Below are 25,768 nucleotides of genomic sequence, written 5' to 3' on the forward strand. Positions count from 1 at the left end.
TTTTACTCAGATGTCATCAAAATGGCATTTCCCCAGGCTCACTGCTGGGAAATAAATAGTTCTTAAGATAGGTTGGTTGCATATTGTAAGTCCAATGTTTGCTGAAGTAAAACCAGACCCTGTTGCATAGTAAAATAATAATTTTTAAATATGTAATTTACTCATCATGGGAAGAGATAATTAAATGAATGTCTTAAGGCATGTCTGCTTAGGGCTTCTGTAGCTTAATATGGTGAGCTATGTTCAACTATCACATCAAAATGCAATAACTATGTAGGAAAGGGTTCACCGCACTGAGCTCTTGGATCTTTGATAAAATGAACTAAGAAAGCACAAACGGGACAGGAGTATTATTAAGTTGACTTTAGCACCCCAAACATTTGTGTGACACAGGAACAGAACTTTGGATATGTAATAGCTAATATATACAAAAACAAAAATAGTCTTGTTTTTTTCAGAAGAATTTTATTTTTGTATTTGTAATCACAGAGTGAGATCTTGGTTAATAAATGTCAAGTATCCAATTGAATACAGAATGTCAAACTATCTTAGTCACATTGTTATAGCTAGACGACGCAGAGTACTTTCCTGAGTTTTGCTGACTCAATCATTTGGATGTGACAGAAAAATACAGCCAATGCTGTCTCAAAGCTTGCACTAAGCAGCCAGGAAAGATTCATAGAGTATGTGGGAAGTCGAAGTCTTTATATTATGCATTTATGGCTTTAAAGTGTTCAGAGTTAACTATTGAATGTAAGAATGGCAGAATCTGTCAATTTCATAAAAGCCATATCTCATCAGGTTCCATAATGTTGAACAACTAAATTACAAACAAACTATACATGAGGACCTAGCCTCAATCGTTTTTACATTCTGCTTGTACACCCTGAAGGAAGTACATTTTTAGCATAGAGTTTTTCTTTAAAATGAATATATTCTTAAGATCACATATATGGAATTGATACATAGATTAGGCACTGATGGCTTACACACTTCACTCTCAGATACACAAAACCTTAGGCTTATTTCTTCTGAAGTGTACCAGTCACAGTTGTGTGCAAGCATTACAACAGTATGTCTTGGTACATAAAAATACACGTTAAAAAGATGAGCAGTTCATAAAAAAGGGTCACAGGCTGAGAAAGTGTTGACATCTTTTGACAACATCAAGCAACCAACATAAGCCTCCCCACAAACTCATAACAGGATCACGCTCATTTAATAAGGATGGAAGTTAAGTCACTCAGAGTTCATTTTTGGTCCACTTAGACACACACAAACACACACAGTGATGTTGACCAATGGCAAAGCTGCCAGAACAATGTTGCCCTTCAACTGCAAATCCGAACATGAAGTTCTACTGTAAGTCCATGAAGTTCATCTCAGTCCATCCTTTGTGGACTTCTCTTTAGTTGGCAGTGTAGCTATCTTGATTTCTGATTTTTAGGGCAACAAACACATCTTCAACTAGTCTTCAGTTAGCCTACTATTGATTGGTTCTTGCTAGCCTGTTGCAAATTAATACTCTAACAGCAACATGTTAACTATTTTAACTGTCCACAAATGGCAAGCAGTAGAAGGGGATGCTCCAGTTTTGGTTTTTTATATTGCTTGAATTTCTTTTTAACGAAAACGATTGCGTGACCAATCCTTGGGACTGCCTTATAACCGCAAACAACTTGTATTTTTAATCCGCCATCGTTAAGACTTGGCCTTTCTGAATAATAATATATAATATGTTTTGTCCTCTGGATGAAAAACAATCAATCTACCAAATTCCTCCAAATGTTCATCATCTCCACCTTTAATTTTATTTTCTAAGTGTACTAATGTGCAAAATATGTGGATTTTAAAGGATGGCGAGCAGGGTTGCTGTCATGGTGGAAGCAACTTTGCAGCTTTGTTACAAGAGAAGCTTTTGAGGGAATTATTCCTGCTTGATATCTCCCTTCAGCTGTCTCTTGACTCGGGAGAATGGGCTCAGGGCGTCGTCCATTATGAAATCGTACAGGACCTTCATCCATGAAGTGTACTGTGGCAGGTCATCATAATATTCTGCAGCTATTTGCTTTACCTGCAATGAATAAGAGAAAAGACATTACTCCATCTACAAAAATAGAGAGCACTCTGAGGGTTCCACTTTTTTTTCTCCACAGCAGCAGAACTGAATGGGTGGGTGCTGCTAAAGTGGTTCTTCAGGCCTGTGATTAACTGAAAGTCCCTTACTGCTGTGATGTTTTTCTCCCTACTCAGTTTTGCAAAATGTGTTCAATCATTTTAAGTATTAAAGGGCTGCACAGTGGAGGACAAAAGAGCTTCCCGAGACAGAAAATAAAAGAGAAAAACTGAGTACAAATATTACAACAAGACAGAGAGCTTCACAAATAGCACAAGCAGCACAATGCAGCATTTAGGCAACAGACCAACAAGAAGCTCCAATCACTTCCAGATTCTCTTAAAATAAATTGTGAATCGCATTGTGAACTCAGTATCGGGAGTTGGGTGAATCATTACATCCCCACTCAGTATGCAATAAAGAGATGTTAGTTTCGAAGTTTGAGCCTTATAGCTCAACATGCTGTAGGATTGTTTTATAGCTCTGACTTGTCAGTGTGTAAAAATGGTTCTATAGTATGTCTCATCTTTTTATTGGGATATTGAGATGAATTAACAGCAGGCTGGAAAGTAAGTACATGACATTGAGAAAAACTTTATCTTACAGAAGGAAGGTTAGTATTCTGTTTTTGTAAGATTTGGTTTAGCTGCCAGCCAAGATTTTATATAGAAGGACAAAATATTCTTTCACAAGTATTACAAACTAGTATAGTATTAATTATACTATACTAGTTTGTCATAGGGAGGGGTCCTGACTTTCAAATGGCCAAATAATTATGAACTTTTTAAAAAAAATGATAAGTTTCAAGTTCAAATTCGAGTAACATCTACAGATAGAGATACACTGGGACCAGTCAAGTTGAGAACCAGCAGATTCCTTTCACATACTGATCCATCGGTGAACATTTTAGTTCTGGGCATTTCTTTTTTCTTTGTTTGGGAGAGGCGTGAAGACCCCAGAGAACAAAACATGAAGTGAGAGGTCTTGATTCAAAAGAACCACGAGTTTAAATTCCTGTCTTCTTGATAAGTTCGTTGGGCAAAGTAGCACAAACAGTTCACGGCAAGTGCAGGCATGATGAAGCTTGCCTTGGGCTAAAGTCTTTGAAGGTGGAGGAATGTGCTTTATTTGAACCAATTTGAACAGTTCTGTTGTCTTTTTTTATTTTTTACCTGGGATACTTATTTATTTGATGGGGACAGATACAATATACATAAACAAACAATCCAATGCAAGTATCATAGTGTTTCTAATCTGTAACACTTGTCCCTAGAAAGTCTGTTGCTGGACCAACCAGGTGAAGTTTTCAGTTAGCTTCAATCGATCCAGTACTGAGTTCCAGGGTTTTACTCTCACAGAAAAAGCTGTTTGAGCAAATGATGACTGCCCTGCAGTCTCTGTATGTATTTGCAGAAAGGCTAAGCAGCAAGTTCATTTAAATATTTAAACACAAGCAAAAACGAAGTCAAATTTGTCAAATTTAAAACCTTGTATTTACTTAAAATGGGGCAGTGACGGTGTCTTATTGGAAGGTACAGTCAAGTGTCACACTGTTTCTTATCATCCTACAACAGAAACGATTCATCTGACAGTTCTCAAGATCACAAGGCTTTTGAAATTTAGTTAACTTGACAATATAAAATTATCTCTAAATACTTCACCTCTGTAACTTGTTCAATAAGTTCACCTTTAATTTAAACATTTAGTGGTTCTGTTTCAGGTAACATGTTTATGGATTGATTGTTTGATATGGAGAAGCGACTGACTTTGCTTTTTTAGTATTTAGAGGCATCCAGCCAAGCTGATACTTTCTCTGAATTTGCTGTTAGTTTATCTGCCACAACATCACAGATTTCCTCTGTTATGCAGACAAGTATGTCATCATGGTACATCTGGAGCCCTGCACTAGGACATATATCTGGAAAATCACCGACATATAGGCTGAAAAGGCTAGGCCCAAGGACAGTTCCTTGAGGGACACCTGTGAGAAGCAAGACTATCAACACAGGTTTGTGATCCTTTAGATATGAAGCAAACCAAGACAAGGACTGTTTAGAAAAGTTAAACCTAGAGAGTTTTGAGAGTAAAATGTGAAATTAAAAATATATATTTTTGAAACAAATGGTAACACTTAAGTGTGCTTTGAAACCTGTAGTGGTTTCTATGTGTGAGCTACTTGGAGAAGTCTCCAATCGTAAAGCTGTACTCACCATGGGCAGCCTACGTCCTGGGATGCTGGGGAAGTCATGATGCTCATTGTGGTATCCCACATTGAAGGTGAGCAGGTTTAGGGAGCCATAGTAGGAGTAGGTCTCATGGCCCTTGAGGAACATGTAGTGCTCAGCTATGAAGTGACCAGAGATAGGGTGCAGTCCCATCCCCAGCAAGGAGCCAGCCAGCATATAGACCAAAGGCTTGGCCCCCCACAGCCAGTACAGCAGGATGTCAAAGGTGAGCTGGAATGCCAAATTGGTCACCTCCAGCTGAGTGATGGGTTTGGGGTTGATGCAGAGAGGTCGGATGGCATAGAAAAGTGGCTGCAGTATAATCCAGATGAATTTACGGAAGCGTGTGCAGAAAAACCAGCCTTCAAACTCAGTTGGGATGTCTACATCCACTCCGTCCCCGCCCAGGTATCGGTGATGGTCCAAGTGATAGCGTTTGAAAGATGCAGAATAGGGCAGGCCAATGGGCAGGTTGGCAAACATGGCAAAGTAGCGATTCCACATGGCCTTGTTGTTTCCAAAGGCTGTGTTGTGAGAGATTTCATGAATAGCAAGGGTCATTGAGTGGTTGATACAGCTGCCAAAGGCATAAGTCCAAAACAAAACCCATTTCCAGTCCAAGTCTTTGACCAGGTAGAAAGCTAAAAACTGTATGACCACCATCATGCACACAATCCATTTCAGCCTCGGGTCAGGACCCATCAATGACTTGATTTCTGGGTATTTGGCTGCAAAGAGAAAAACAAGAAACTTCAATTTAATTCACAGAAATGTTTAATGTGATCACTCCATTAGCTGATTAAAGAATGTAACAGTTGTTTACATCAATACATTCTGCACATTTGTGACTAAAAAATGTCCAACAAAAACAAACATCTTCATAAGTTGTGGACAGGAATATTAAGCTCTTTTTAAATCTGATATTTGCGTGGGAATTAAAACACAATTTTCAAATTATTGTATCAGTTATTCTTATGAAGGTTTAGATTATTTACATCTATTTCTATAAGTAGAATATGTTTGGCCCACACTATTACATCACTAGTGAACACATTTGTAAGAAAAGAGAATGAAACCAAAACCACGTCACTTGATTACTGCTTTTAGGCACCAAAATTAAGATTTTTTAAATAAACACCATAACAGGTTAGGGTAAATTATAAGTATAAACTAAGATACTTAATTCTCAGCCAAGAGACAATAACCTACATTTTTTTCATTCATTTTCAGGTTTCATTTTGAAAATCCAATCAGTTGTGTCAGACTGTTTGCTAACAGCTGATATTGTTTCACCTTTTAGTCTGACTGCTCTGTCCAGGAGAAGTAAGGTTGTATGTAATCTATCATCTTATCAAGTCTTTGTTAACACAACCACTGATTACATACTGAAGAACAGTCAACTTGGAAGGTTATTTCAGGAGACTTGCAGGTGAAGTTTTTCAGCTACTGGTCTTTTCTAAATGTTGATTGTTAAAGTGTTAAATTTGAATTGTTTGGGGGTTTTTTGCAATCTAGTGCATTTATTACTAGTACATTATTCAAGCCTGAATACATCATGGTGTACGCTGGGCCGGAATGAACTGTCAGAGCCAATTACATTTTTTCTAAAACTTCCTAAATCAGCGAATAATCGAAAAAAGTATCCACCAAATAATGTGAATAAGTGATTTGTTTTTCAGAATACCAACGTGAACGTCGACACCTTTGAATAATTTTTTAACTGCCTCATGATTAATCTTTATAACCCTTGTTATGTTCATCCATATCTTTTCACAGGGCCATCCCAGCAATGTTACTTATCTGTAGAGTCCCTTGATAATGCTGCATTCAGTCAGCAAAAAGGTAAATTATTTAACCTGGTCACAGTTTTGCTGTAAATGATCTTTAGCCATGGATCAGGTGTCACTCTGACCACAATGACAGTACTTTGTGTGGTTCAATTAACTGAAGTGTGTGTTGTGTCAAGAAAAAAAGAACCTTAAGAAAAACAAAAAGAGCATAGATAATGTATACATCCTTTACAATCATCAAAGACTAAAACCTGGCCCCATGAGACTGAGAGTCAACTGATGTGATCTTTAAACATTTGTGTTAAAAGATCACATATCGGAAACATAAAAGTGGACTTGAAACTTTTATGTTTCCTATAAAAAAACAGAAGCAATACCTTCAGTGAAATACACATTTGACATTCAACTGACAAGTGATAGCTGCCTCGTTAATTCATGTATTCTCTGTAAATGTTCATACAACAATAAAGCTTTTGTGAAGACAGCAAATATGTTGGGCCACAGTGAGCTAATAAGCGTAGCTTTAACTTACAATAAAGGCAAATAGAAGTTAACGAAATAAACGGCCTCTTGTTTTTGAGAACTTTGAATCGCTGTTACACAATAATCAAATCAGTTATTTGAGCAGTGTTTATATGTGCATCTAGCAAACCTGCTGGTACTAGAAAACAATCGGTGTATAACTGTCTATTATTTTAGTTTCGTCTTCGTCGGCAGTGTGTTGTCCAGTTAAGACCGTTAATGTAACTTCAACTGTAACTTGTGACATTTCAGGGAGGGGCGACCGAACTAACGTTCAATAACTATGCTGTAACACTTCACTGCTAATGTCAACGTGTGTAACATGTAACTACGAAGCTGCAGCTATGTATTATACATTAAAGTAATAATCGATCATTTTCTTACATCACGACATTGTCAGACAGCTATAAAAGCGTCGTAACTCATTACCTCTGTTAGCTACGACACGTAGCAGCAAAAAACGAACGGATGTGAAACCGTTAGCTTCAGGTTAGTTATCGAACAAAGACAGTTACAAAGTTAGTCAAATTTAGCGTACGAAACACATTTTTACAAACGTAATTAATTATAATGACCATCCAAAATACATCCCCATTTTATGTTGTTTAGTAATGGGTTTATCCAATAACCTGCTAACACATAGGCTAGCTCACCCAAGATCTCTTTTCTCCTGTCGGCGTGCGGCTGATCCGTATAAACCCATTCGTAGTCCTCGCGAGCGACCCGGTTCCCCATCTTTTAGATTACGCTTTTAAAAAACTTTTTTTTTTTAAATACACAAGTCAGGTGATATTTCAAATCCTTTCAATAACTTCTCTGTGAACTCCTCTCTTGTTAGCCCATATGACTTCCCAGCTGGCCTGCCCGAATATCAGCCGACTCTTCTCAGCAGCACGCAGCTCCACCCACACGCAGGCCGAGCCCAATAAAATGATGACTTACTTAACACTAGCCGTTTATCTTGAGTGCATCGTTCTTTGATTAAAGCAAGGCCAGCTGCTCACCTATAAAAAATAGCATAGTATGGATGAAGAATGGACTTGAGCTAAATATGGAGCTTTTCTAGTCTTCTGACTACTTAGACCGCATGTCACAGATGGCCGAGGTGGGTTATGTAGTGAGACCATCACAAACCACTCATCATATCCATACAGCTTTCTGTTCTGTTATCTGTAAAGGCATGCAATGATTTTGCATCGCACTTCACCCACAAAAATTGAACATTTTACACAGACAGTCACCCAGTCTACTACAGGCAGCCTGGCTGTAACTCCTGTACTGAAAACACTTTCGCTAACCTAGTTCATTTTCACCTTCTAGGTCCAGTAGCATTAACAGACATAGGTCAACACCTCAGGTTCATGCAGCCTCGACATTCTGCCCACAAGCTTTTAAAAAAATGTTTTTAACTGTGTTGCATCAGATACTGCAGATAGTTAACAGCTGTCTTACGACAGACACTTTTCCAAAGTCAATAAAGACAGTAGTCATCAAATCCCTCGTGAAAAAGAGTAATCTGGATGTTTGATCAATTAATAACTACATCTCCATATCAAACTTGCCTTTCTTAAGCAAGATATAAGTTCAAAACTTATATGCAGGACTGTGTCTGTTGGTAATTATGAATCTGTGCGTGTGAAGATCATTTGTGGAGTTCCTCAAGATTCCATCATTGAGCCACTTTTATTTAACATCTACATGCTCCCTCTCGTTCAGATCATGGAATATTATGTTTCCTGTCATAATTATGCAGATGACACATAACTCTATATTTCAGTGTCAACGAATGACCAAAGTTCCTATATTCACTGAGCCAGTGCATCAACAAAATCACTGAGTGGATGTGTCAGAACTTTTTACAATGAATCCAGAAAAGACTGAGGTGATTGTTTTTGGCCCCAAAGAGAAAAGGTCATTGGTCAGCACTCGTCTTGACTCCATGTACTTAAGAACAACAAATCAAGCCAAAATCTTGGTGTAATTATGGACTCAGACCTAAAATTCAACATCCACATTAAGATGGTAACAAAATCAGCTCAAAGGTTTTCTGACCAAACAGGATTTAGAGAAACATGTTAATGCTTTTATTTTCAGCAGACTGGATTACTGTAACGGTGTGTTTACAGGCCTCAGTAAAAAATCAGTCCGACAGCTGCAGCTGATCCAGAACACAGCAGCCAGAGTCCTCACCAACACAAAGAGGGTGGAGCCCATTATACCTGCTTCAATCACTTCACTGGCTGCCCTACATAAACTACAAGCCTGCCTTAAGGACATTATGGATGACCAGAAACTTCTTGCTGCTTAACTCAGACAAGAGTGAAGTTATAGTGAGATGACCTAAGAACCTCAGAGAGCGTTTTTCTGATGATATAACAGCCCTTAGTGGTATCAGCGTAGCCTCTAGTACCACTGTTAGGAACTTAGGAGTTCTCTTTGATCAGGATATGTCCTTTCATTCCCACATTAAACAAATTTCAAGGACAGCTTGTTTTCACCTTCGTAATATCTCTAAGATCAGGCAGATCCTGTCGCAAAATGATGCTGAAAAACTAGTTCATGCATTTGTTACCTCCAGGTTGGATTACTGTAATTCTCTTTTATCAGGGTGCTATAGTAAATCTCTAACCCTTCAGCTAGTCCAAAACGCTGCAGCTCGTGTTCTGACTAAAACTAGGAAAAAGGGACCACATTACTCCTGTATTGGCTTCTCTCCACTGACTCCCTATAAAATCTAGAATATAATTTAAAATCCTTCTGCTCACCTACAAAGCTCTAAACGGTCAGGCACCATCCTATCTTAAAGAGTTCATTGTACCGTACTATCCATCAAGAACATTACGTTCCCAGAATGCAGGCCTGCTCGTGGTACCTACAGTCTCTATATGTACTATGGGAGGTAGAGCCTTTAGTTATCAGGCACCACTCCTCTGGAACCGTCTACCAGTCAGGCTCCGGGAGGCAGACACACTAGGTACTTTTAAGAATAGACTTAAAACTTTTCTTTTTGATAAATCTTATAGTTAGGGCTGGCTTAGGTATAGACCAGTTCATAGTTATGCTGCTATAGGCTTAGACTACCGGGGGAACTGGCACCAGGATCTCTTATCTCTCTCTCTCTCTGCTTTCATGTCTTATTACTGCTTGTCACTATCTTTATATTCTAACCTCTCCTTTTTCTGGGAGCTCCTGAGCTCTCTTAGGTTCCTCGGGACTGTTGATGAGGATGGCCTGCCCAAACAACCCCCCCCCCCCTCCCCCCTATCCTGTCCTACCCTTCTTTCTGCATCTTGTCCCATCTCCCCCATCCCATTTCAAGCCCAGCACAGTTTAGCAGATGGCTGTTCCGTCATGAGCCGCGTCTGCTGAAGATTTCTGCCTGTTAAAGGGAGTTTTTTCTTGCCACGCTTTGACGGATTAAGCTGGGCTCTTGTAATGTAGCCATCAGTAAGGTCCTTTACCAGCTTTTTGTAAACATAACAATGAGCATGGTCTTGTTACCTGCTAACAAAACAGTTAGTGGGCCAAACGTTTAAATGTCCAAACATCATGTCAAAGTGCATCTTCAAATGCAAAATTGATATTGTTTTTAATATATTAACTGTTCAAGAGACATGGCTATCTGTATTGCCAGTTATTCATGCTGTACTCTTCCTCCTTAACAGCTTATCTCTGTTGAGGCTTGGGAACACAGAGGCAAACATTTCCTGTTTCATTGAACAGGAAGTCCAAAGAACATGCTGTAACAAGGATGTGGATGTAACAAATTCTGTTACATCCACACAAATGTGTTTGTTCACCACCTTATTTGCCTCTATGAAGGTTTATTCTCTGATGGGCCCACTGTCCAACAGAACTGTAGTATTGCTTAATATGTAAATGATGTAATCTGAAACTTACTGTCACTCAAAGCTGCAGCTCCTAAATCACTAAATGGGACAGGACAGGTCAGGAGAAATTCCTGAATGGTGACAGCTCCCATGACTAGTCAGCAGCAGTGCATGGGCCCACACTTTCATTTGTTGGCACCCCTGAGGATGGCAAAACTTTTATGAAGATGTCCATGTCTGTAGATGATATTTTGGTATGATAGACATTCCTAAATGGCAGCTGTGTCACAGTAACCAGCTCATGAAGAGAACCATAATTTTGTGGGACTCTCAAACTCTATGTTGTACAAATGAAAAATTTGTACAACATAGGGTTTGGATCATGTTGTTTTCCAGGCATGGAGTGTGTTGTTTGAATACGTTATTAGTAGTGGATATATATATATATATAAAAAAAAAAGATAAATGGGTAAGTTAAGTCGAACTTTAATACGTTTTTTTTTACATTTGTAACAGTAATGTGTGCAACAAAACCGTACAGTTAGCCTAAAGTTGGCCAGCTCAAAAGATAGTTCTCTTGGTATACGTACATGAAATAAATTCACAATCTACACTGAAAAGTACATGAAGATTACAGTACAGTTTTCTAAACTGAGACGCAGTCTCAAATTAAGCCACTAGATTACATCTTCTTATGTTTATCTGACCAGTGTCATTATAATACACGCTGGTGTTCACCAAGATGTGAACTGCATTTTCAAAAGTTCATGCCATAAGTGGTTCAGTTCATCAAAACAACACAAAGCTTCAAACAAAGAAAAGGGGAGCCACAATATGGGCTCACAGCTAACCTAGCCTTACAAGGCAAGAGACATGTTTGAACAGAAAAAAAAAAGGAGTAACGCTGCACAGGGGAGCCCAGGCGCTGCTTTTTAAACAGTTGCACAAAAGTATTCTACTCTGAGCAACTCTATTGAAAACAAACGTATTACTTTGCAGCCCCTCTCTATGGTCAGAAGTTCTCGAAAAATTCTACACTCCACCAGGCTTGATTTCAAACTTCGATTTCAGAGTTCATGTACACCGTGGAAAAAAGGGACACAAGGTAACCACACTGTCCATTTCCTTCCCTCGTTGTGGGGTGGGGGCAGATGTCAGAGACAAATAATGCGTGGCACTAGAGAGAAAAAATAGACACGTTTAGCAAGAATAGAACCTGTAAATGTCTTGATAACATTTACAAGTGTCTGTGTGTGGGGGGGGGGTTCTGTTTCCATCCATTTGTAACAAATAGTCAGTTTAATGTGTTGGAGAGACACTAGACTTGATCATGTCTACACTTGATGATCATGATGAACACGATCAAATTCAGTTAGGATCATTTCTAATAAGAATGAGAAGGTGATTAAATGATAAGAAATTTAAATCAAGGTCTCCACATTATTCTTTTAGACTTTTCAACACTATTGTAAGATCTTCATTACATATAGCAGACAGCTTAAAAAAAGCTAGAAACTTGCTGGTCAAATTATATTGCCAAACAACACACTCAATAGTAAATTGACAAAATAATCATAACCCAGGGAGAACGCACTCGCTCTCTCTCTCTATTGGTGAAGGCCATGACATTTGGAAGCTGAAAAGAACCCTTGAGTTACTATGTTTTGTAGATGACTTCAACTTTTACCTAATGGTGTAAAAAGAAGCATGATTGTGCAAAAGCAAGGTCTTTAATCTCTGATGAACTGAATCATCAGAGACAGAGGAGCAATTACAAAATATTTTCAAGAACGCATGCCTTTTTTTTTATAGTTTGAAATGAAGGCAAGAAATGATGTGCAATTATCTGCAGTTAAGGTGATGGAAATTAATGATGTATCTTAAAGGAGAAAGACATTCAGAAGACTTTAACTTTGTCTGATATAATGCTTTTGTGGATGGCTGTCAAATGGTTTTTGCCAGCAGTTCAATGGTTGCCTTGTCATCATAAGCGGAGCACATAAGTAAATACATGTATAAGACAAGCATAAACATCATGTGCTGTCACTCACGCCAGAGATAAAACAGCCTGTTTATCGGAACCCTTTGAAGACAATGACACAACACAGCAGAACTGTTGGTCCCATTATCACTGCTCCATCTCTGAGAATCATAGGACATTATCTGTCTGTTGTCTTGAGGCACAGTGGAATGGATATCACATCACACATAACATCTACCTCACACTTTGCTTTCTGCCAGGCAGGGAACGTAGAATCAACAGGTGACTCTTTTACATACGTTAGCTAACCCTGCCTTTGTCTTTATTTAACAACTCTGTCTTCTTTCTAACTTGAATGAAGCACAGATTATATTTGACTTAACAGGGCCCCGAGAAGGAAGTTTGGTTGGACCAACCAGGCAACTGGCAAAGACTAAAAAGGTACTTTCCTCATTGATTTAATGCAATCAACCAAGTTAGTTGAATGGTTGTAGATTTAGAGCTCTTAATTGTGTGAAAATGGAAAGAAATATGTCACAGTTAATCAATAATGTGCAATTACAATGAATATAGATCTTTTTAACTTAAAGTTAAAGGCAGCTCTCTCCATACATCTGACTCTATATTTTCATAGTAGTAGCTTTTAAGAGGAGTCCATTTATGAAATAAAATCTTTTAAGAGGATATTATTTAAGAAACAAAAAAATGTAATAACACTAGCAATGGGTCTTCTATTTTCAAGAATCAGATTTTTCAGTTTGGACATGCCACATTTTTTTAGCAAAAATATGAGCCTTTAGAAAAGCATCTAAAATGCGGTAAAGCTACTTTATGCAAACTTCAATAAATAGATTTCTAAGACGCAAATGGAGGACGACCTGCCTATGATCTCATTGGATTAAATGGCAAAGAAGCCGTGTAAGTCTGGTGTTAAATTATATTTGTCTTCTTTCAACAAATCCCATGTGCAAAAATAAACCCTCATTGAATGTATTTATGTTACAGCTCTATTGTTCACCTTAATATGATCTAAATAGCCACAAAATTACCTTGTCATTGTTTTTTACGATATCCAAAGACATGGTCCAGTTTCTTTTGGATACAGTCTATGGACATTTTTCAGCAAAAGAAAAAAAATCTAAATGAACACCAGACTTGAACAGTCCTTTAACAGTAAGTAACAATCAACTGTTTTCCTACTCAATGTTGTGCAAAGTCCTGGTGATGTTCTGGGCTCAGTGTTTTAGCTGTGGACAGCAGTCAGTAATTTCACAAGCAATTGTGTGTGTATGGGGTGGGGCTTTTGGGGGGGGATGAGACTTTTAAAAAAAAAAAAGAAAGAAAGAAAAAAGAAAGAAAAAAGAAAGACACACAGTCTCTTATTTTTTGCTGCGCAGCCGTTTGGACTGTCGCGGAAGATCCAAGCCCTTTCTGGTGCGTTTGAGTGATGATGCTCCATCGCTCTCTGGCTCTCTAGGTAGAGAAGCTGCCGCCACACTGCCACTTGCTAACACAGTACCAGATGTGCTGGCAACAGTGGAAGAAACAGCTGTGCTGTTGGATGTAGAGGGTACAGCTGTGCTAGGTCTGGGTCCTCCCAAGGCAGCAGCACTACTGTCCATCAGTTCACGGAGCTTATGTTCCAGCTCAGCAAGGCGAGCATTCTGCTCACCGATCACCTGGGTCTGTTCCAGCAGCTTCTGCTCCTGATCCTGAAGCTGCTTCTGCTGCTCCAGCTGCTTAACACGAATTTCCTGCATCTCCCTCCGCAGTACTGTCATTGACGCCCCGTTCACCTTTACCTGCTGCTGCACCTTGGTCATCTCAGAGCGGGATGGCGTGTTCTTGGCCAGCAGGGACATGGTTGTCAGGGAGGTAGATGGACCTGCCACTGAGGGAATCAGAACAGTTAGAGGTCTTTAGGGTTTTGCTGCATATTTTTCAGCATGAAAGCATATCACACCTCATGCCAACATTCAACCTTTTTGACTTCCTGTGCAAGCACAAAGGAGTTAATATTACCTGGTGCTGATCCAATAAGGCGACCAGACAGGTCAGCCCCCGGGAGCTTCTTCTTCAGGATAGGGACTATCTTTTCATCAAAATACTCCATGGCCATGGAGGAGATGTCCCTCAGCTCTTGTAAAACCTCATGAGCTCGCTGGGGGGCTCGAGTGGAGTTTACGTAGCGCAACACACGATAAATCTCATCAATAACCTGACAGCACAGAACAGAACCTGATCAGGACATTACATATGAGGTAGGAAAGCAGACAACAGACACGAGGGAAACATGAACTGCTCTGTAACTTCTATAGGCCCTCTGCTGGCAGGCCAACATTCATTAAACAACTGAACAAAATACAGGCTTTATATGTAAAAATTAACAGGAAGGATCCATAGACATACAGTGGTGTGGAGCATGTTGGTCCTGCAACTTTAAGGTTTGGAGTCCTGCTGCCACTTAGAGAAAAGAATAGGCCTGCAGCTTTTTTCTTTACAAACAATTGAACTAATAAAAAAACATAACCTTCCAATTTAGCCAGTCTTTTACAAAAATATGTCACCATGTTGGTGGACTTATTAAGAAATGTGTCACCTTAAGTCAACTTCATCTTGTTTTTCACTCACAGATGGACATCTGGTTTTACAACGATCTAGTAAAATTGTAATGGAGAGTTGAAACCTGGACCTACATATGCATACGTTTTAGAAATACAATACTTCATGCTGTAAATGAATTGCACCCCCTCCCCCCCTTTTTCTTGTCTGCTGTCCATTATTGTATCTTGTATTGTACCGTTATATGTAATGTCTTTGTATATTTCTGTTGTATGTGTAAGTGGTGTACAAGGCTTTTGTTTTCTATTTTGGAAAAATTATTAAAAAAAAAAAAAAAAAACTTTTATACAAAATGTTACCTGACATTTGCAAAGAGGCCATCATGTAAAATTACTGATTGTTGATTTAAGAGATGGTAAAGTCTCACTATTGCTTTTAAAAGATTAAATCACAGCTAACCTGTATCCTTGAATGATTATGACCTTTTAGGGTTACCTTTGTGATAAAAATCCAATTAAGTATTGGAATACTGCAATTTTTTTGTTGTTGTTCAATTATGATCAGTTGCTGTATTGAAAATAAAAGCCTTTCCAATCCTCCTCACTCTGCTGGTCTACTGTTGCCAATGTTGCACAGACAGCTGAGCTAACCTTTCCAGGGATGAAGCAGCAGAGGTTGGAGTCAACATATTTCATGAAGGTCATGTTGAGCAGAGACAGGCGCGTCTCCACGGCGGCCAGGATGTCAGCGTGACGGGCCAGAGAATGGTTTCTCCTCTCTGATTCTCGTCTTGATGAAAATCATACAAACACAATGTTGACGACAGGTTACCTAGTAATTAACTCACCTTGTATTACAAATGTTGTAATCCTATAAAACGATGCATAAAAGAAGCTTAATTGCGATGACATTTTTCCATGCTCTACTACTAGATGGAAAATCAAAAGCATTCACAGCCACAAGTTAGTTGTAATATTTTGCACAAATGTACGGTCAATTAACCAAAACTTTTTCAGCTGGCTCAGTTTTTGACTCTTCAACAATTTGTGCATTACTCCTTTACCATTCTACTTTAATCATAGATGGATGTTTTTAAAAAACTGAGATGCATTCTGTACACTACCTTTATGGTCGTAAGTAAATGCTAGCTGTAGTAGCTATGCACAATTATAAATATTACAATACAGTCTGGATTTGTTAAGACAGGGTTCGAAGGGCATAAAGTAAAGAATTTTGGAAAAGAAAAGAAATGCAAGTTTGATATGATTTAGTTCCACAGGGTTTAAATGTTCTGTTAATTTCATGTATTCAAATAACACATGGTGAAGAACAGAGGCTGACTGTGACATCAGCTAAGGCAGTGTTCAATTCACAAACATAAGCAATAACCTGCACTCTACAGTTGGGATTTTAAAAAAAAAACTAAAAGCCAGCCACTTCAGGTCCTTCAGTTCTGCTGTAAGATAAGAAAGAGCTGAGACAGAAGATAATTCTCTTCAATTTCTACATCCAGTGGATACCAGACATGTTTCAGCTGCATTTCTATGAATGAAGGTCTCATGTATTGTTAATCGAACAGCCACTGTTGTGAATGCTTCATTCAGACAATAAGCCCATTTTCTCATAAAAGTCCATTTTCTCATGTTTTATTGGAAAACAAATCAATTGGACTACATTTTATTTGAATGCAAAATGGCTACACCGGCTGTACTTATTTATTACTTAAATCTGCGATACCATCATCGGCCATGTGACCAACTGATCTATCTGATAAACTAAAATCCAGTCATTAAAATGATAAGGGATACATGAACAAGTCCCCTATGTCCATGTAATTTAATATATTGTGTCTAACCCATAATAGCAGTAAATGTCTTTCCGTTATGATACTGACCTGGGCAGCTGGGCTTTGACTTGCCTCTGGCACAGACTGTGGTAACGTTCCACCTTCAGGAAGCCCTGATTCAGGACACGCTGGCAAATCATGTCCATGCGCTTGCATACCTGGAGAAGAAAGACAAGGAAAAAAACTGCCAACATGTACGGTTTTGTATTTATGTAAGTATTCTATTCTGTTTTGACTTTTTGTTTTCTATGTTGCTTCTGTAATGACCACATTTCTCATTTGAGGATCAATAATTGCCTTGCCAATAAAGTAATATCTTATGAGTTTGAACATGACCAAAAACAGTGTTTTACTTTTGTTTCCAGTGGGGAGGTATTTGCAGAAGAAGAATAGGTTCAAACTCCTTTAGTTTGAATAGGTATCATCATTATTATCATTATTATTTTTTTATTTTTATTTTTTACAGATGGTGGGTATTGTTTCACAACAGGCCATTTTTGACAACATTTCCTTAATACCTAGAAACTGTTACTGCTATTTAGTTCTTATGTACTACTGTAAAACTGTTTGCTTGCCTGTAGTGCAAACAAAACGTTTAACCTAGTTCAGCAGGTCTCTGTGCAATCACTTACTATGAATGTCTAGATCAAAAACAGAGAAAATAGGAGTCCTGACTAAGTTTAATATTTAATGTGATCCAGCGGATATAGTCTGGTTGTTATAAATCAGCTATATCTGTGAATCAAAGATGCAATACTCATACATCAGCATGGGCTGTTAAATGATCATAGGACCTCTAAGCCCTCAGTCTTGATGGACTTAAAAGGTAGTGGGCTGGGGCATTACCTGCCTGTTCCCTGGGTTCCATTTGCTTTTTATTCATGCATGTGTTACCAAGAAAATAAAGGCAGAGGGTAACAATTTTTTATGGCAAAAAAAGGGAACACGATCACTGCAATATTGTTCAAGAGACCTTGTATGAAGGATAGTCAGAACCTCGAAACCATGCAAACAAGGTCCGCAGGATAATGTGTAAAGACTATAGAGAGTGTTGCATTAAGAAGCACATCTAGAACTTCTCAAAGACTTGTTTGCACCTAACCTTACATCCGAAAGAGATTGGTCCGGGTATATCCATTCACGGTTAGAACATTGAAATTCATCTTTTGCTGAATTTGTGATGTGATGCGTGTATCACTCTCTGCTTAGCTAGGCTGCCCTGCTAATTAGATAACAGCACATTAAGCAGTGCGGGGGCCAAGGACGCACATGCATCAATCACCGGCTTTATGAACGTCCCACAATTTTTCACATTAAGATTTTGCAAAATTAATAATCAAAGAAAGATGCATAGAGCTAAAATTAGCTTTGTTTCCCTTCTAGCTGGCTTGTTTTTGTTCTCCTTACCGAGCGAAGGAGGCTGATTTCATCATAAGAGAGAAAATTGAGAATTGTCTCAATGGCCACGATAGGTAGTCCTAACAGCGGGTTGTTCTGGTGAGGCTGATCCGGTGGAGGAGTTGACTGTCTCGGTGACACCGCGTCTGAGTCCAAGGACCCAACACATCCATCAACTCTATCTACCACGGCCGCCATCTTGCTTTGCTGAGGAGGAGGCGGAAGTGACGTTTCAACGGGAAGCTAGCGTTTACTTATTAGTCCATTTACTTTTTACCGGTTTAAAAAAGGGATAGAAGCCAGTAAAACATTACTGAAATAAAATCAGCTGCAAAACATTTTTTAATCAGTAGAATTTATATATATATATATATATATATATATATATATATATATATAATGATCCATTTTGTGACTGTTTATGGTTGCACGATTTTTCAAGATTCCTTATCATATTTAGCAAACACATAAAGGGATTAACCTCTGATCATTTTTCTTTTAATTTATGAATAGAGAACTCAACTCTTAAAGCACACCTGCCCATCACCAATGAGAGGAAAATCATTTGTTGTGAATGGCTCAAGCGTTATACTCAGTATACAAATCAAAGTATTAATATTTTTGTATCCCACGATATTTGGCGCATTTTCCTTATTTTCAAATGCTGTTAAAACATCAAAATATAACCTACATCTAGCCTAGTTCAGGAAAACCAGGAGACTATTAACATTTCTTCAAAGATTGATACTTTCCAAAATGTTCAAGGTTTTTACTAGGAATTTATAATCAAAATTTCCACATTTTTACAAGTGCCATTTTTTCCCCCAACGCATTCAGACTTTCATCTAAATTCTTCACATCAAAATGTTTCATGTCTTTCAAACTTTTTGGCTATTATGTCATATTGTCTCAAAACTTGTAAAAAACAAAAAAAAACAAATAAACATTGAATTTATAAGTGTTATTATTGAGTGAGTTAAAATGAGTCTTCCATACTCATTAATGCTTAATATAGAAAATCCATTCAGAATTCAAATGTTTCAAACGCTACTTTTTCACATTTATTCACATTTTTAAGCTGTACTTTTTCACAACCACATTTGAGAATATTTATTAATTAATAGACAGAATGTTTAGAGTTATAGTTGGATGAGGTAAGATTTAAAGCTTTTCAACTGCTTCTATAGAATTTAAGAAGTTATTACCGTAACATTTACAACTATGCCATCAAATTGTTGATATAGTCATGCAGGTGTAGCTGTCTTTTCAAGAAGGCAACATAAAAGCACTTTTTAATACTATTCTAGACCAATTTTGAAAAAGAAAATCCAATTTTCAAAGACATTGTTCATGCCTTTCTGGTGATGATATAATTATATTTTATATAGTTCTTAATAGTTTCCTTGGTCTACAAGCAGACAAATGAAAAGTAAGTTTTATCTCAAATCTTAACAGAATTTACTGTCTCACGCAGGAATCTGACCAGGTAGAATCACTATGGTAACCTTTAATAGCAGTGAGAATGCGTATCCATGACATTTTCCCGATTCCCAGAGCAAAAAATGTAGTTTCACTCTTGGCATTAGAAACAGCTACATAGTTTAGATTACAGACATTGATCAAGCTAAAGCAGTTTGATCATTAATAAGGCTCTTAGTTTGGCTATGAGCTGTACAATGAGTCTACACCAGTCGTATGAAATGTGCTACATGAATTAATTTGACTCGATTTTGAAGTTTTGCCTCTTGTTCATACTAGAATCTCATCAAACAGCTTTACACATAACTTTATATGAGGGAGTCCTCTGGGCTTTTTTATCGGACCTCTTTCTCCATTCTCTGTATTCTTTCATATACTGTATATATGGTAACAGATACAGCATGTCATCTCCGTCAAAGTTTTGCTGGTGATACAGAGCTATATTTATGAATAAAATGTCACAGGCTTGAGACTCTGCAAATGCCATTAGACTATGTTGAAGTACTTGAAGAAAGTTTCATTGTGAAATGGAACAACCAAATGGCTTCTTAATTTTTCTCTCTATTACAACAGCCTTACGTGAAGGAAGCTTAGCCTTATGTCATCATTTTGTGAAACACAGCTATCTTTTAAGGATTACTGGTTAATGGGGCTGGAGTATCAAATTCCTCATCAAAAACAATTCAATAAGATGAAGTACTTCTATCACATTGTAAATAGGACACCCTCAGTCATTGTTTTCTGCCAGCCAGTCTTACCGCAAGGAAATAAGTCCTTATAGAAAAGTCTGGGTTAAAAGCTTCGAACTAAATATCTGATGGTCAAATTCTTTGACACAACACATTCGCCCAGTCAAACAAACATTCATACACCGATGACAGGATGTGACGTAAAGTGCCCATCTGTACAAAATAAACCCATTCATATCATACAAAAATGTTGGCCATGCCACCAGTAGCAATTAGGACTCAGAAACCCACTTGGGCTACTCAATTTCAGTCAGTTTATTGTGTAGATGTTATAGCATCTTTATTTAAAAAAAACCTGTAGAATGTTATACAAAAATAGCACAAACTGACGTATATACATACTTAGAAGCAAGTCTAACAACTATGATAAATCTGCTCTTTGAAATTCAGTATAGTTTTCATCAATACTGCCAAATTATAAAAAAAAAGCTTTTCAATTGAGAGCCATGTATCATATGTTCAAGCCCTGATAGGCTATTGTACATTTTAACATACATCCGCTCCTCAGTGGTTGGCGTTAGCCAACTTAGTTTTTTTTTTTTACTCCATGGCAGCTGAGTCCAGCTCATTGAGAAACCTTTGACACTTGGTCATGAGGACTTTGATGGCCTCTGTAACCAGTACCTCTGGAGGAAGGATACCAGTAGATTCCACAGTAACTGTGAAGGGAAAAAAGAGAATATTAGTCTATTAAATTATATAGTGTTACTAAATAATACATTATGCTATGCTGGCATGCCTTTTATTTATTTCTACATTTCTATTTCACCACATATATTAAAACCAAAACAATTCAAAGGAACTGTAAAAAATACAATGATTTATTCTCAGCTTGCAGACTTAGAAAGTTTTGAGAGTATCTGTTTTTTGCAGAGTGAATTTAATGTCAAAATCACTATACATGAACAAGGTTTATAAACCTACAGATAAAATGGTCTCGCACTCTCCCGAGCTTCACCGCATTCTTCAGGTCGTCATGTCGGAGGACTTCCCTGCTGCATGTATCCAGTCGACTGTTCACTACTTTGGCAACTTTTTTCCCTTGAGAGATTGACAAAATAAGAGAACAGGTTATTACAATTACAGATATGTGAGACTCACTGTGGAAATCTGTCATACACATGGTAGAACTGTTGAAAATGTATAATTAGATTAGACCATTATTCAGTTGCATCTTTATTTAATCAAATCCTTGGTTGATAATAATTTTCATATTTATTCGACTTTAGATGAGTTCATTCTCACCATTAACATCCTCCAGGTCAATTACCCCTCGTGAGAAGCAGCGCTTTAAACGCTCTGCCTTCTCTCCCTCAACTGTCTCCAGCAGGGTGATCTCTGGGAGCAGGCGGTAGCTGGCTGTGGCTACTGGAGAGAACTTTGCATGGTCCTTACCTGAATAGAAAACGGGGTTTCAACAATAGGCAGCAGACAAAAAAAGTGTGTGTAAATAAGTTCTTCATTCATCATCACGTCATTCTTCTCGTCTTTTTCATAACATAACAAAAACAACAGCAAAGCAAAAGAGATGATTGTGGACTACCTGCTATCAATGTTAGACTCAAGTTGTTTGACTCACTACAGCCAAGTCATCTGCTGCAGAGGCAAATTCAACATGAAATAAAATAAAATGGCACCACTGCCTTTTCCACTAACTTGGGCTCATTGCACAAAGTCCAAACTAGGGAAATAATCAGATCCATTCAGAGTGGTTGGTATGGTAACGTAAAGAAAGCAAATTATGGCAATCTACTTAGAAAGAATGGTTTTCTTGCACTTAAGAGACTTACATGACAAGAGTAAGTAAAATTAGAGGTCTCAGGTCAAGAAAGAATTCACTTATTCAATTATGGTTAGAATTTAGAAATAATTTAAGGGCATAAAAAAAGTCGATGACAAAATAAAAAACTCCTTTTTAGATTTTGAAACCTGAACTGTTCCAGCTCTTAATGATCCAGTCTACAAAAGCTCTTACCTAAGCCTTTGACACAGTGCATGATAATGTCCAGCTCCTGCCCTGGTCGTAGCTGAGCTATCAGGATGTCATCATTTACTGGTCCAATGCTGGAGTCTGCAAACACATCTGCCTGGTTCCCAATAGGGACCCACTTTATATCTTTCGAATATACTGCCAAGAAAGCATGGAACAGAGCAAGGAATGTTATAATGGATTTTTTGTTTCATATAACATAGGGATATTCTTTATTTTCTATTAGTCTGTATGTTCAAATGTAAGCAGTAATCCTTCGTTCATACCACTTCGATCTTAACTCACCCATGTGGTTCAGATACAGCTCCCGTGGGTCAGCAGATTCTTTGCTGGCTCTGGGGTTTCTGGTGCATTTAATTTTCAGCTGTAGCTGAATTGTGTCTATTTCCGAACCTTCTTCTTCTGCTGATTCTTCACCTGGATTAACAATGCATAAAAAGCGTGTTAAACTCTATTTTGTGGGGCACTGTTGGCCTAGCGAAGACTACAGGCAAGAAGCGAGCTGGGTCCAACATGCTGTTCTTTTCCAGCAAGTCATTCACCAGTCTTTCTCCTTGTTTATCCACTAAATAAAAGGCAAGAAACCCCCAAAATGGTAGAAACAAAAAAACTCTATTTTGTTCACTGGTTAGTCTGCCTTATGACACACTTATAGTGCAAGGCCAGCCTATCAACAAAATCAATTATTATTATTTTTATTTAAACAAGACAATATGACCAGTATTTCAGTTACCGGTAAATAAGATTTCTTTTGAAAATAATAATAAAAAAAGGCCTCGAAAGACTATCAGGAACTTAAAGGCAGGGTAGGTAATTTTCTCCAGACACTCTTTTTAAGATTTTAGTTGAAAATGTCTTTAGGTCCTGACTGTAATTAAAAATAGATGTAATCTGAAAAAGAAATCTGTATACAGTAATCCTCTGTAGCAGTTTCTAAACGTAAAACCTTTAACCAGTGTCTGCACTCGACCACGTTTTACAAACCAATCAAGCCTGTCTACCCCATACATGCATGAGCCCACACTCAAAGCATGAGTTGAAATCTGCTTCTGGACCAACGGTGCTCGTGCACTAGTTACATGCACTAGCTCCATCGGACCAGAAGCAGATTTCAGCTCATGCTTTGAGTGTGGGCTCATGCATGCATGGGGTAGAGAGGCTAGATGGGTTTATAAAATGTGTAACGAGTGCAGAGATTGGTCGAAGTTTTTACAAGTTTACAAATGCTACAGATGACAGATTTTCTTTGTTGCGATCACATGAGTTAATTATTTCTATCAAGACCAAAAGACAATATCTTAAAATGTGTATTTGAAGGAAATTACCTATCCTGCCTTTAACTTTGAGGCCTTCCTTCTATTAAAAAAAATAACTTCATCTCAATAGAATTAAAAGGATTGATCTTTGATCAAAATGTTATTCTATGTTGTTAGTCTTAACTGTGTTGTTTTACCAGCGTTCCTGTACTCAAACAGGCGAGGGTCAGCTTTGATGGGGATGAGGCCTAATCTGTGGGCTAGGACTTCATCCTGGACAATGGATGTGTTGTTATAGATAAATGCCTTTTCTATCGCCATGGTAGGTACCTATAATCAAAGACATCAAAGTGCAAACAAGACAAATACATTATAAAGAAAAATGCACAATTGAAGAGAAACTAAATCTAAATTTATTCCCACTTTCACTAAGTTATTAATGAAACAAGACGTGCAACATGTACAGTATGATATGAGACACCTATAAGAATTATGATAAAACTTGCTTTAATGAATTAATAACCCAACCTCTGCTAATAAGATCCTTCTGAAAGCATTGGCGATGGCTGCATCTATTCCCACCATGTCAAACTCCATACTGCTCTCATCAAGATGCACAATGTCAATTCTGAAGTTCTGCAAACAGAGAAAAGGCCTTCATTAAATATTGATTAGTAAAAGCAATAAACCCCTCTGAGTTAGACAATTAGGGATAAAAGTGATTCACACACAATGCATAAATGCATACATGAAATTACCAAACTTCTTTCATACAAATTAGAGATTTGACCATTCTCAATAACATAGGGAAAAGATGTTTACATTGGAACTGGATACATGTACTGTATCCCTAATAATTTAGTCTGTTACAAAGAAAATCTTTTTGCAACTTAAAAGAAATGCCAGAAATGTACCTTTTGAAACTTCTGCATATCCCAGATGTCATCATAGCCAGGGTAGTTTCCAGGGAAATCAGATGTATGAACCTAAATTTAAAAAAGGATCAATCCATTAATAAGCACAAACTCTCAAACTTTTTCTGAAAACATTTTGATCTATCTTTTCAGTGTTTCTTTTCAAAGTATAACTGGGTACTACACCTACCACATCCATAAAAGAAAATTACACCATTTAGGCCCATTTAAAACTCTCACTGCTAGATTCGAGAGCAGTAGTCAGGACTGTTTCTTATTCTAATTCTAATTCTATTGACATTACAGTCAAGGATCACATAATGAAACAACACGTTGAAAATCACTGAACAGCAGCTAAACTGATTTTGGTATAAAAATAGTTCAAACTTCCTTGAGAAAGGGGTACAATACAAGCAGTAAAGTTGAAGCTGTGATTCTGAAGTCCTTAATGTGATGATGACACCTTTTGACATGCTGCTCATACAACACACGTCTTTTCTTCTTCTTCCCAGCTCCCTTGTTTCTGTAGAGCTCTAGGACACACTTTACTCAGTTAGTGTTGGCGAGAGTTTTCTCACACAGCAACTAATCTTGTTGCCCTTTCCTTCATGAACCCTCACAGACAAACTATACTTCACTGCAGGAAATAACTAATCACGGTTCATTTAGTCTATTTCTGCACATTTCATTATCAATCTCTGATAATAAGGCTCATCCAAAAAATAAGCTTTGAGCCCTCGTTTATTAGAAAGATGCTTTCAAGGTATATGTCATATAATAATGGATTTTTTTTTTTTAATTCAGCGAGTATTTAATGATACATGTTTCAAAAATGGTTCACGCCAGACATTTAGGAAGCAGAACTGTTCCACTGACAGTCACGTCAGGGGATCTAACAACACTCAAACTCGTAGCTTGAGGATCGTATGTCATAAAATATGCTGCTAAAAACAGACTTACATTTTTAAGACCATATTCTTCTAGTATTACTCGATTTCGGATTTCTTCCACGTTACTCATGGTCGCCGCCATTTTGATTTGTGGTCTTCTTTGCTCCGCCCAAACTTCCGCTTTAGTTTTTCTTCTTCTACTTTGATAGGCTGTTGACTT

The 25,768-nt window shown here is 37.8% G+C and overlaps 3 protein-coding genes across 3 annotated transcripts; all 3 read right to left on the reverse strand.

The window, feature by feature from the left end:
• Nucleotides 1-445: 445 nt before the first annotated feature.
• On the reverse strand, nt 446-7,580 carry degs1 (delta(4)-desaturase, sphingolipid 1). The gene is made up of 3 exons (XM_079363245.1): nt 7,307-7,580; nt 4,327-5,069; nt 446-2,074 (listed from the first exon to the last, which is right to left on the reverse strand). Exons 1-3 carry the CDS (start codon nt 7,386-7,388, stop codon nt 1,928-1,930), a joined length of 972 nt encoding a protein of 323 aa, XP_079219371.1. The 5' UTR covers nt 7,389-7,580; the 3' UTR covers nt 446-1,927.
• Nucleotides 7,581-10,953: 3,373 nt separating this feature from the next.
• On the reverse strand, nt 10,954-18,512 carry fbxo28 (F-box protein 28). Its single transcript, XM_079362021.1, has 5 exons — nt 18,280-18,512; nt 16,921-17,030; nt 15,677-15,815; nt 14,487-14,682; nt 10,954-14,355 (listed from the first exon to the last, which is right to left on the reverse strand). The coding sequence occupies exons 1-5, from the start codon at nt 18,466-18,468 to the stop codon at nt 13,844-13,846; spliced, it is 1,146 nt and encodes a 381-aa protein (XP_079218147.1). The 5' UTR covers nt 18,469-18,512; the 3' UTR covers nt 10,954-13,843.
• Nucleotides 18,513-20,729: 2,217 nt separating this feature from the next.
• polr1c (RNA polymerase I and III subunit C) lies at nt 20,730-25,768 on the reverse strand. Its single transcript, XM_079363266.1, has 9 exons — nt 25,619-25,768; nt 24,659-24,730; nt 24,273-24,380; nt 23,942-24,074; nt 22,774-22,905; nt 22,474-22,626; nt 21,744-21,893; nt 21,423-21,539; nt 20,730-21,157 (listed from the first exon to the last, which is right to left on the reverse strand). The coding sequence occupies exons 1-9, from the start codon at nt 25,688-25,690 to the stop codon at nt 21,039-21,041; spliced, it is 1,056 nt and encodes a 351-aa protein (XP_079219392.1). The 5' UTR covers nt 25,691-25,768; the 3' UTR covers nt 20,730-21,038.

This window comes from Symphodus melops (genome assembly GCF_947650265.1).
Source record: "Symphodus melops genome assembly, chromosome: 15".
Taxonomy (NCBI): Eukaryota; Metazoa; Chordata; class Actinopteri; order Labriformes; family Labridae; genus Symphodus; species Symphodus melops.

Coding starts and splice junctions, on each gene's coding strand:
- fbxo28 (XM_079362021.1), bottom strand. CDS start 18,468: ATGGCGGCCGTGGTAGATAGAGTTGATGGATGTGTTGGGTCCTTGGAC. Junction 17,031..18,279: donor AAATCAGCCTCCTTCGCTCG/GTAAGGAGAACA, acceptor TTTCTTCTCCAG/GTATGCAAGCGCATGGACAT. Junction 14,356..14,486: donor CCTTATTGGATCAGCACCAG/GTAATATTAACT, acceptor TGATTCCCTCAG/TGGCAGGTCCATCTACCTCC.
- degs1 (XM_079363245.1), bottom strand. CDS start 7,388: ATGGGGAACCGGGTCGCTCGCGAGGACTACGAATGGGTTTATACGGAT. Junction 5,070..7,306: donor CAGGAGAAAAGAGATCTTGG/GTGAGCTAGCCT, acceptor TTCTCTTTGCAG/CCAAATACCCAGAAATCAAG. Junction 2,075..4,326: donor CAGGACGTAGGCTGCCCATG/GTGAGTACAGCT, acceptor TATTCATTGCAG/GTAAAGCAAATAGCTGCAGA.
- polr1c (XM_079363266.1), bottom strand. CDS start 25,690: ATGGCGGCGACCATGAGTAACGTGGAAGAAATCCGAAATCGAGTAATA. Junction 24,381..24,658: donor ATATGCAGAAGTTTCAAAAG/GTACATTTCTGG, acceptor CTCTGTTTGCAG/AACTTCAGAATTGACATTGT. Junction 22,627..22,773: donor GCTGTATCTGAACCACATGG/GTGAGTTAAGAT, acceptor CTTTCTTGGCAG/TATATTCGAAAGATATAAAG.